At 33.3% G+C, this 12,730-nt stretch overlaps 3 protein-coding genes across 3 annotated transcripts; all 3 read left to right on the top strand.

Moving 5' to 3' along the window:
- The first annotated feature begins 1,572 nt into the window (after positions 1-1,572).
- Positions 1,573-3,813, top strand: LOC139900772 (uncharacterized). Its single transcript, XM_071883526.1, has 3 exons — positions 1,573-2,404; positions 2,544-2,865; positions 2,919-3,813. The coding sequence occupies exons 1-3, from the start codon at positions 1,573-1,575 to the stop codon at positions 3,811-3,813; spliced, it is 2,049 nt and encodes a 682-aa protein (XP_071739627.1).
- A 141-nt stretch (positions 3,814-3,954) lies between these two features.
- LOC139900771 (uncharacterized) lies at positions 3,955-5,049 on the top strand. The gene is made up of 2 exons (XM_071883525.1): positions 3,955-4,162; positions 4,382-5,049. Exons 1-2 carry the CDS (start codon positions 3,955-3,957, stop codon positions 5,047-5,049), a joined length of 876 nt encoding a protein of 291 aa, XP_071739626.1.
- Positions 5,050-6,927: 1,878 nt separating this feature from the next.
- On the top strand, positions 6,928-8,207 carry LOC139900770 (uncharacterized). The gene is made up of 3 exons (XM_071883524.1): positions 6,928-7,408; positions 7,948-8,029; positions 8,120-8,207. Exons 1-3 carry the CDS (start codon positions 6,928-6,930, stop codon positions 8,205-8,207), a joined length of 651 nt encoding a protein of 216 aa, XP_071739625.1.
- The last annotated feature ends 4,523 nt before the right edge of the window (positions 8,208-12,730 follow it).

Here is a 12,730-nt window from a genome sequence, read left to right as displayed (position 1 = left end):
ATAAAAGTGCGATAAAATAAACTTGCGATAATTAAAAAGTACGATAATTAAAAGTGCAATTAAATACAATAACAATAAATAAAAGTGCTATAATTAGAAGTGCAATTAAATATGAAATAAAGGAAATTAAATATGAAATAAAAGAATTATGCTTATTTAAACTTCCGTAATCATGATGTTTGACGTGTTGATTTTAGTTTTATGCCCATGGGTTAATTGTCCTTTGTCCTGGATTATTTAATATGTCCGTCTGGTTTTTGTCCATAACAGTCCATCAGTCATAAATATAAAGTGCGAGTGTCCTCGTCAAATTATCCTTATACCCGAAGTTAAATATTCCAACTAATTGGGGACTTAAACTGTAACAAGGTTTTATTACTTTGTTAACAATTATGCCAAGTGTCCTTGTACATAATTTCACCCCTGTTTTAATAATTCTAGTGGCTATTAATCCATTCCCGTGTCCGGTTAAATGAACGATTATTTGTACATATAAATACCCCGCGCATCGTGTCCGATCGAGTGTAAATGGTTATTTATAGGGACGCCCAATTGTAAATCTTTATATTAACATTAACAAACTATCATTTAGTTAAACAAATATAAAGCCCATTAATAGCCCATAGTCTAATTTTCACAAGTGTCGTTCTTTTGTCCAAACCCCAATTATGGTACAAAGCCCAATTACCCAATTTTAGTAATTAGCCCAACATCATGATTACTTCGGATTAAATAAGCATAATAATAACTTAGCTACGAGACATTAAATTAAAAAGGTTGAACATAACTTACAATGATTAAAAATAGCGTAGCGTTACACGGACAGAATTTCGACTTACACCTTTACAACATTCGCTAACACACCCTTATTATTAGAAATTAAAATTAATATATATATATATATATATATATATATATATATATATATATATATATATATATATATATATATATATATACTTTACGTATGATGAAGAGAAGAAAGATGTGTTTATTTTGGCCAAAACGCGTTGAATTTATAGGACATGGGCTGGATTTCAGAGCCATGCAATCGCATGGCTTTTGTGCCTCTAGGCCATGCGATCGCATGGCCAGCTGGGAGAAGTCACATTTCTTTGTTTTCTTTCTTGCCGACGTTTATAAATAATAATATAATATATAAATAATTATAAGAATTATTTAAATATTATATTTTATTTATGTGCATAGTTAACTTGTAATTTTTAGTCCGTTGCGTCGAGCGTTGAGAGTTGACTCTGGTCCCGGTTCCGGATTTTCGAACGTCCTTGCGTACAATTTAATATCTTGTACTTTGCGTTTTGAATCTTGTACTCTTGTAATTTTGAGACGTTTCTTATCAATAATTGGAACCTCATTGATTGTATTTTGTACTTTTGAGCTTTTTGGTCGTTTGCGTCTTCAATTCGTCGAATCTGTCTTTTGTCTTCACCTTTTATTATTTAAACGAATATCACTTGTAAATAGGACAATTGCAACTAAAAGCTTGTCTTTCTTGAGGAATAATGCTATGAAATATATGTTCGTTTTTAGCATTATCAACAAGCATTTCGTATGGCACGGGATTGGTCCACTAACAACACAACGTCAAACTGTGAGCTCCATTTAGTTGCTAAGATAACCAACTCACGACAATATAATTCACCTAATGTTGGTGAAGTAGCATCATTAGTAACTAGCGACTTTGGTCATTGTAATTCTTCGCGAGATATCATTGTGCAAAAAAAGAACTGTGCACCAAAAAGAATTTCTGAACTACACCAACTTTATATGGCATTGCAATACCCTTTATTTTTTCCATATGGGGAAACCGGATATCACGAAGTGATAGCATATCATAATAACAGTGGAAGAAGGCAAACTGCTCGAGGATATGTCACCATGCGAGAGTTCTATTGCTACAGAATTCAGCAACGGAAAAATGAGGGCACAACCCTCCTAAGAGGTGGACGATTATTCCAACAATACTTGGTAGACGCTTATACATCCGTAGAAGAACAAAGACTACAGTGGGTAAGGCATCACCAAAACGAGTTGCGAACCGACCTATACAATAATGTTTGTGATGCCGTTACAAGGGGCGACACATCAGCATCATCAATTGGAAAGAGAATAATTTTGCCATCTTCTCATACAGGCAGTCCACGATATATGGTCCAAAATTACCAAGATGCGATGGCTTTGTGTCGCGAATATGATAACCCTGATTTATTCATCACCTTCACTTCTAATCCCAAATGGCCCGAAATTGATGCTATGCTCTCCTATGTCGAGGGCCAGAAAGCGTCGGATCGCCCTGAAATTGTTGCAAGAGTATTCAAACTGAAACTAGATGCTCTCATGAATGACATAATGAAAGCACACATATTCGGAACATGTCAAGCAGGTACTATGACCACATCCTTACATATTTGTCAATAACTAAAATTACATTATCTCATAATAGCATTATTAACTGGAAATTTGAGACTCACCTCGGGAAACATATATGTTAACTTTCTATTTGTTTCCATATATCGTTTCAGGTCTATATATCATCGAATTCCAAAAACGAGGACTACCTCATGTTCATATGCTAATTTGGTTGACACGTGACTACAAATGCAAGACGCCGTATTACATCGATAATCTCATATCAACAGAAATACCCTCACAAATACACGATCCGGATGGGTTCAAAGCAGTTACCGAATACATGTTACATGGGCCTTGCGGTGGAAGACATATGGATGCTCCTTGCATTATTGATAAGAAATGTTCCAACATTTCCCCAAACCATATTATGCAGAAACCACTATTGATGAAGAAGGATACGCTAATTATAGGCGCAGAAACAACGGAGTCACAGTTAGTAAAAGTAACAGTACCCTTGACAATAGTTTTGTTGTCCCCTACAACAGATATTTGTTGCTAAAATACAACGCCCATATAAACGTGGAGTGGTGTAACAGATCACGCGCAATAAAGTACTTATTCAAATACTTAAACAAAGGTCCGGATCGAGCAACAATAGTCATACAAGAGAACATGATTCCCAACGATGACTCAACTGCAGCAAATGTTATTCATGTTGATGAAATAAAGAATTACTTAGATTTTCGATATTTATCACCATGTGAAGCTGTTTGGAGATTGTTTTCATTCGACATTCATTACTCAAAACCATCAGTCATAAAATTGTCGTACCATCTACCGAATCAACAATCGATAACGCTGCGCGATTCAGAACAACTTCCTGCCCTACTACATAGGGAGAGCATTAAAGAGACAATGTTCACACAGTGGTTTGAGCTTAACAAACGAGATGCACGTGCCCGCACCCTTACTTATGCTAAACTCCCTAAGGAGTACGTATGGAATCAAGATGCGAAAATGTGGACCCCCAAAAAACTAGGAACCTGCATCGGACGTATTGTGTACTCAAATCCTGCATCAGGTGAACGTTACTACCTACGGATGTTGCTAAACATTGTGAAGGGGCCCCGCACTTTTGAGGAAATCCGAACTGTAGATGGTACATTACACCCCACCTTTAAAGACGCTTGCTTTGCATATGGGCTGGTGAATGATGATAGAGAATGGACAGAAGCCATCTCTGAAGCAAGAATATGGGCAACAGGTTCACAACTACGAGACTTATTTGTCACCATGTTACTCTTTTGCAATGTAACTAAACCACTCAAGCTATGGGAACTAAATTGGGAAGCATTATCAGAGGACATCCTTCATAAAAAAAGGAAAATATTTAACTTCCCAGATTTGATCCTAACCGAGTCTCAACTAAAGAATTATTGATTAGTGGAAATACAAGGCATCTTAAATAAAAATGGCAAGTCATTAGCTGATTACCCAGATCTTCCGCAACCCGACTAATCTATGCTAACCCAAATGGACAATCGTCTGATCCGAGAGGAATTAAACTACAATATAAAAGAAATGGCTACCTTACATGATGCCCTTTTCAGCTCCCTCAACCCGGAACAACTAACAATTTATCAGCAGGTTGTTAACGCTATTAGCAAACACCAAGGAGGACTCTTTTTCTTATATGGGCCGGGAGGCACAGGGAAAACATTCCTATACAATGTCGTGCTTGCAAAAATAAGATCAGAAAGGATGATTGTTCTTGCAGTTGCATCTTCGGGTATGCCTAAATCTTTACATATCATTACTAACTAATATTACCATTATTATATTACCTACTACATGTTAAGATTCACAATAATATACAGATTTAAAAATATCTATCTGCTAATGGTTGAAAACTAAAATGTTTTGTCTTTCTGGTATTAGATATTAATATGTTACACATTAGTCTTTCATTTCTATTACACATACAAACACTAACATAGCCAAAATACAGGTATCGCTTCATTGCTTTTACCTAGAGGCCGGACAGCACACAGCTGCTTCGTAATTCCACTGGAGTTAATGGAAAATAGTACATGCGGTATAAAACAAAAAACCCATTTGGCATCTCTTATTCAAGAAGTCAGGTTAATAACTTGGGATGAAGCTCCAATGACTCAAAGGTTCGCTTTCGAAGCATTAGACAAAACTTTGAGAGACATTTTAGGCGCTAAGGATGACGCAAATCGATCCAAGCTATTTGGCGGTATTCCAGTGTTACTAGGAGGCGACTTTAGGCAAATACTACTAGTAATACCAAAAGGCAAAAGACAAGAGATAGTTCATGCATGTATCAATATATCAGATTTGTGGCAATTTTGTCAGCTTCACACACTCTCACGCATTATGAGGGTGAACGAATACACCGTTGATGGTCATCTTGATATGCGGAAACACGAATTCAATAAATGGGTCCTGGATATAGGAGAAGGTAAGGTTCCCGCAACCTCTAAAGATGGAGAGGATGAACCAACATGGATAAAGATTCCCAAAGAATTCATTGTGAATTCCGAAAAGTCACCCATTGAAACCATCGTTGATACTATATTCCCAGATTTCACCGTAAGACAGGAAGATGAAGAGTATTTGCGTGAAAGGGCTATTTTGACCCCCAAGGAATGACGATGCAGATGAGATAAACAAACATATTGATAAGGCTAAAAAGGAACATATATTTCATAGCAAAATCCCCCAAGAAAGACTAGATTTTAGTTGCAATTGTTCCATTTTCAAGTAATATTCGTTTATTTTAAATAAGTGCGAAGACAAAAGGCGAAAACGACGAATTGAAGACACAAAGGTCCAAAAAGCTCAAAAGTACAAGATACAATCAAAAAGGTTCAAATTATTGATGAGGAACGTCTAAAAATGACAAGAGTACAAGTTACAAAACGCAAAGTACAAAATATAAAATTGTACGCAAGGACGTTCGAAAATCCGGAACCGGGACCAGAGTCAACTCTCAACGCTCGACGCAACGGTGTAAAAATTACGAGTCAACTATGCACAAGAATAAAATATAATATTTAAATAATTCATAATAAGAATAATATTAAATAATAAAAAGTTGTTAATTGAGCATAGTTCAGGGGTCATAAGTGAAAATTCAATTTCTAAATTCGCCTATAAAAGGCTTTGTAATCGTAATGTAAAAACACACCTTTTTCTATCTTTTTCTTATTTATCAATATCAATTATCAATATCTATATTCTATATCTCTATCATAATGTTAACTTAATAAGATATAACAATAATCTTAATTTTAATTTTAAATTATGATAATAATAAGATTTATGATAGAGATCGTTTGAGTGTGTAAGTCGAAATTCTGTCCGTGTAACGCTACGCTATTTTTAATCATTGTAAGTTATGTTCAACCTTTTTACATTAATGTATCGTAACTAAGTTATTATTATGCTTATTTGAGCCGAAGTAATCGTGATGTTGGGCTAAAATATTAAGAAGGGGTTATTGAACTTTGGACCATAATTAAGGTTTGGGCAAAAGACCGACACTTGTGGAAATTGAACTATTGACTATTAATAGATGGGGGGTATTGTCTAATTGAGTGACAACTCATTGGAGTCTGTCGAACCTATCTTCAAATTAATTAACCTAATAATTAATAATGATTATGGTTGTCCTATTTAGTGATGTTCATATGGAATCTGTTATAATCATTTAATTAATCAATTGGGTTGGGTAATTGATTATTCATTCTGATCAAGTGGATGAATTAATATTCATAAACTAATTAAAACAGGGGTGGATTACATACAGTGATAACTGGTGTAATTGTTGACAGAAGTGATAACTGCGTCACAGTTTAAATCCTTAATCAGTTGGAATATTTGACTTCGGGTATAAGGGTAATTTGACGAGGATACTCGCACTTTATTTTTATGACCGATGGACTATTATGGACAAAAACCAGATAGACGTATCAAATAAACCAGGACAAAGGACAATTAACCCATGGTAATAAATTAAAATCAACACGTCAAACATCATGATTACGGAAGTTTAAATAAGCATAATTCTTTTATTATATTTCTCATCGTATCTTTATTTACTGTCATTTTATTACTCGCAATTTTATTTACTGTCATTTTATTTATTGTCATTATTTTACGCACTTTAATTATCGTCATTTATCTTTACGCTTAAAATATAGAATCGACAAACCGGTCATTAAACGGTAAAACCCCCCTTTTATAATAATATTACTACTTATATAATTATATATATTTTGTATAAATATAGTTAAAAATATAGTAAGTATCACCAGCTCCCTGTGGAACGAACCGGACTTACTAAAAACTACACTACTCTACGATTAGGTACACTGCCTATAGTGTTGTAGCAAGGTTTAGGTATATCCCATCCGTAAATTAATAAAACTTGTGTCATATTTTGTAGTATTTTGTATTAAAAATAATACTATTTCGTACCCTCGCGCTACATCATCACATATGTTCAAGAAACTACAGGGGAGAATAATGACATATAAAAGCTCTGATGAGATTTGCAAGGGGTCAACTTACAATATCGAACAACAATACTCATATCCGGTAGAATTCTTAAATAAACTAAACTTCCCAGGGGTTCCTCCTCACAAACTTAAGCTAAAAATAGGTCAGCCAATAATGTTGTTGCAAAATCTGTGTCCAAGTGCCGGCATGTGTAATGGAATACGACTCATCATAATAGACCTCCAAAAGTTTGTTCTACAAGCTCGAATTATTACTGGATCTCATATAGGAAAAACGGTAATCATACCACGAATTGTTCTCACTTCAACACAATCAAAATGGCCCTTTGTCATGCAACGGATACAATTCCCTGTCAAACCATGTTATGCAATGACAATAAACAAAAGCCAAGGTCAATCGCTAAAATTTGTCGGCCTCTACCTACCAAAACCTGTTTTTAGCCACGGTCAACTATACGTAGCACTTTCACGAGTCACCGACCCCGCTGGTCTAAAAATAGTCATGATCAATGACAGCGATGAGCGACTAAAGGATCACACAAGAAATGTAGTCTACAAGGAAACTTTCTTCAACTTGCACCACACTTTATAGAGGTATGCTTACTATTACTATCTTTTACATGCATTGGGAATAGGAAAATAAAACTAACTTTTTTATCCTTAAAATGGTTTTGTTCTAATAATATACTACTACCTCTTTTATAATGTTCCCATTTAAATCGACCCAAACCACGTTCAACTATCACTTACATTTTAAAGTCCACAACTATGCCATTATTATGAAATTACTATCTTTATATGCATTAGGAATAGGAAAATAAAACTAACTTTATTATCCTTAAAATGGTTTTGTTCTAATAATATACTACTACCTCTTTTATAATGTTCCCATTTAAATCGACCCAAACCACGTTCAACTATCACTTATATTTTAAAGTCCATAACTATGCCATTATTATGAAATTCAAATGACCATTAAAATTATATCGTTCGTAACTACTTTAGACGTTATTGTTGTAACTCGCAGCTTCTCCCACACTATTCCTCCCACCCACAATGTCATGTTGGATAACATTACTTTTGGGCCCACCAAATTCGTCTTTTAAGAGGTATGTTGTTAGCGCTATTCGTTTCATGTATCCTTTTTCATTATTGTTTATATATGCATAATCACATTTTTTGTTTCAACTTCATACAAGTTCGATGCTGTTTGCTGCCAAAGACACATTAGAGCTGTTAGAAAACATCAAGGAACCACTAAAGAAGGAGCTGCAAACACCTATCTAATAACTATGTCATCATTTTTATTCAAATTCTGTATACTTTGATGTTTCCTCATTTTTGTAACACACATGACAAAAATAAGACTACCACTTTAATTGCAGTTGGAGCTTAGTGCCCAAGTGTTTGATTATCTATAATGATTAGTATGAATGTAGGAAACTGCATCAACCATCATGTTTCTTTCATATATGGCTCATTATATATTGTATCTACATGGTACACATTTGTGTTGGATTTGCATACAAATCAATTAGCCCCTTCAAGCAACTCCTAACCCACAGTCCTGATACAAATCCTTCCACTATCTATCTCAATTAAAAATTCCATACACTAACTGTAAAATCCTCCGTGCAACGCACGGGCATTGAACCTAGTAACAATAATTATGGAGTCTTTATTCATTCGAGTCCTACCCATAATTATGGATTAAATTAAATTTTATTCAGTATTAATTGTGGATTAAATTGAACTGTAATTTAAATGACAATTGTTATTCAACATAACTAATAAAAACGATACAATTAATACCAAAATAAAAACGATACAATTAATACTATAATAAAAACGATACAAAGGATATTAAAATAAAAACCATACAATTAAAACTAAAATAAAAAAGATACAATTAACACTAAAATAAAAATGATACAATTAACACTAAAATAAAAACGATACGATTAACACTAAACTTAACAGTTTAGTTGACGGAAATTAAAACAACTTTACTCGTCTTCCAACACCAAATAAAGAGAAATGTGATTAGAACGCCAACTCAAGGTTTCTTTCATACCGTTCCACTGATCCTCTGTTCGGAGATATGTAGCAGACAATTCCAGAACACAATCATCTTCGTAATACAAGACGTCCGTGTGTTTGAACGGAACCATTTCTTTCAAAAGGAATAGAAGGTCCTCTAAACCTACGTCGCGAACATCAATTTCTTCGAACGTAGATTTCGAACTACTCGTATAATCGTAGTCTCTCATTTGATTACGGAATCTACTTCCGTAATACACGTCGAAAGAGACAATCATCGACGGAACGGTTACCATTTTCGTTGTATTTGATGTGTGTATGAGGGTAAAAATATATGTAATGTTAATTAGTTTTATAAATATATATATATATATATATATATATATATATATATATATATATATATATATATATATATATATATGCTCTTATTTATAGAATCTGTAACAGACCATTTGCGGCGCACCTTTTGCGGCGCACCCTTACTACGACGCACCAAAAACTAGCGGGAAGTAGTTTGGAGGGAAAAATTAAGCGCCAAAAACTATTACGTCGCACTATTAGCGGCGACGCATAGTCGCAAATGCATCCGGTCCCACACTTCAATCTTTGACCAGAATTAGCCAGCGGAGAAAAAAGGAAAAGAAAATATGGTAAATTTATTAGCGGCGACGTATCGCCGCAATTGCGTGTAGGCCCAACCCAGCTGGTCAAAAGTCTGAATTTTTTTGTCGTTTATCGGCTCTTTTGCGGCGAGATTGGTGCGCCACAAAAGGCCTTCGTCGCCTGTCCTCTTTTTTCTAGTAGTGATATATATATATATATATATATATATATATATATATATATATATATATATATATATATATATATATATATATATATATATTAATTTAGTTAATGTTTTTGCAATACTTTTTGCTATGTTAGTTGATCAAAATCAGGACACAAGCGTATTACCAAAATTTATATTGTTCATTAATAACGAAGATATATAGTTCGAGTCTTCGAGACAATGTGATCATAAACCATGTAGACTTCATTAATAGTAATCTGGATAATTCGCTATAGCCAAATAAAACGGTAAAAAATTATTCTTGTGAGCGTTCAACCATGAATTTTACGAAAGGTGATGCATGTGAAAATGTGTTTTTTGAAATGTCTAGTTCTTCATCAACTGGAAAACAATCGTTAAGCTCAATTCGTACTTCTCGTAGCAAGGGTGCTTGAGCCACTATCAGTTTCAAAAGATCCATCTCAATAGCCGAGTTACTAAAAATTTTCATCTTGAGCTTATCAAGGTGATCTAACTTGAAGTTCAAGCGTTTCTCAAGATCCAAAGAATCCATAGCAAGTGTTTGAGGATCATGAGGTTGTTCATTCTATAATACATAAGCGCTTGTCAAAACTTATAAAAAAATCAATTAAAAGTATATATATATATATATATATATATATATATATATATATATATATATATATATATATATATATATATATATATATATATATATATATATATATATATATGGGCAGAATCAATGGGGAAGTAACCAATCGGGGGAAGCAAATTTTTTTTTCTTTTCGTTTTTTGAAAAAACTTTGTTCACGAACATTATAGATTGGATGAAAATATGAACATTTAAAAGAGACACTTTGTGATGAATGTTATTATTTTAGGGGAAAAACGATCTACAAAAATAACATTCAAGATAATATTGTTCGTGAAGAATGTTAACGTTTTTTTTTTCATATTTTGTGAAGTAAAATTTAGCCCGATTTAGAATTTAGGGTTTAGGGTTTAGGGTTTGGTGTTTTGGGTTTATGGAGGGTTTAGGGTTTGGTGTTTTGGGTTTATGGAACCGTTCGTGTTAAAAACTCAATCAAATCCTAAATCTAAACCCTAAATCTAAACCCTAAATTTCTAAACCCTAATATCTAAACCCTATAAACCCTAATATCTAAACCCTATCTAAAACCTCAACATACGCTCGAAAAACACGATAATTATTATATATGACTTCTTCGAGCGTTTTCCCGCCAAAATAAAAACATTTATCACAAAGTGTCTTTATTAAATGTTCATATTTTCATTCAATCTATAATGTTCGTGAACAAAGTTTTTTCAAAAAACGAAAAAAAAAAATTTTACTTCCCCCCGCTTCTCCCCGATTAGTTACTTCCCCCTTGATCCTACCACTATATATATATATATATATATATATATATATATATATATATATATATATATATATATATATATATATATATATATATATATATATATATGGACAGAATCAATGGGGAAGTAACCAATTGAGAGGAAGCGGAGGAAACAATTTTTTTTTTCCTTTTTTTTTTTGAATTTTTTTTCAGGCATCAAGATCACACGAAAATATGAACATTTAAAAAATACACTTCGTGATAAATGTTATTATTTAGGCGGGAAAACGATCGATAAAAATAGTATATTCAAGATAATATTGTTATTATTTAGGCGGGAAAACGATCGATAAAAATAGTATATTCAAGATAATATTGATCGTGAAAAACGTTAACCTTTTTTTTTCATGTTTTGTGAAGTAAAATTCAACGATATATATATTTATATATGGTAGCAAATTATATATTCACCTTGAGAATCAAGTCGGTTAAATGTAGAGAGCTCTTAATTAAGCAAAAACAGGATAAAAGCTTATCTTTCTCCTTAAAAGACACGCCGAAATAGAGAGCCTTGAGATGGACCAGTAAAATCGGAAGCCTCGAGGGCATATTATGTGTAGCAAAGTACTTGATTGCAAATAATACCATAACAATTATCAGTATAAATATAAATATATAATCTTATGAGAGATATTACATCAATTTATTACCTCCGTGTAATACTTTTCGATCCCGAAATTCTCAAGCGATGGTGAAGAGTTAAACAACTCAACAAATGTTAACTTGTCTTCTTGAGCAATACCTGTATTTTCCGGATCTCCATTTTCTTTTTTTCCATACTGTATAACAGAAATAGATCAAGGTAAGTTTAGGTTTGTTAATTTGTATGATTAAACTTAATTTATAAGCAATTATAATGATTTATGAACCATACCAAATATAATTCCTCAAGTAGCGGACAATTGAGGAGGATACGTTTGAAAGACTTTGCTGTGATCCTTACTTCGTAAAAGTGTATATGCCTCAAGATAGTAAATCCATTAAATGTTACAGGCGGAGGCTTGATTAGGCATTCTCTAAGAACTAGATGTTGTAATCTTTTGAATGAAAAAAACGATTCAGGTAGGTTATATTGGTGTTCCGTACTCGATAGATCACTATGGACTAATGTTAGGCGGTGCAAAGTATGGTTTCTTGAAAGATAAAGAATTATCGGGTCCATCTCAAAAGGCCTTGTTAGGTAATAATGTAAATGAAACTCTATACACGGACTTGTGCGCAGTAGCAAAACGTGGAAGATAATATTACTTAATCTTGCCATCTTGATTCCATTTCTTAAGCAAGATATTGTATTGCAATCAAAATAAAGTTTAGGAATGGCTGTCCATTTATACCTCCATTTCCTTGACAAGATACATGTCTTTGATGCATCTCCAAGTGGCATAAGAGTTAGTATGTAGGTAATTATATCTTGAGGAAGGGTAGTAACTCTATCCAATATTGAACATTCAACTTCCATTGTATATTTCTCGATCTCTTATTAAGGCTGCAACGCAAAATGTAGTGCGATATATATAGCATATAATAATGTAAAATGGTTTTGTGTA

Source organism: Rutidosis leptorrhynchoides, chromosome 3 (genome assembly GCF_046630445.1).
Source record: "Rutidosis leptorrhynchoides isolate AG116_Rl617_1_P2 chromosome 3, CSIRO_AGI_Rlap_v1, whole genome shotgun sequence".
NCBI lineage: Eukaryota > Viridiplantae > Streptophyta > Magnoliopsida > Asterales > Asteraceae > Rutidosis > Rutidosis leptorrhynchoides.
Note: the sequence above shows the minus strand (reverse complement) of the source record. Positions and strands in the feature narration are given on the sequence as shown.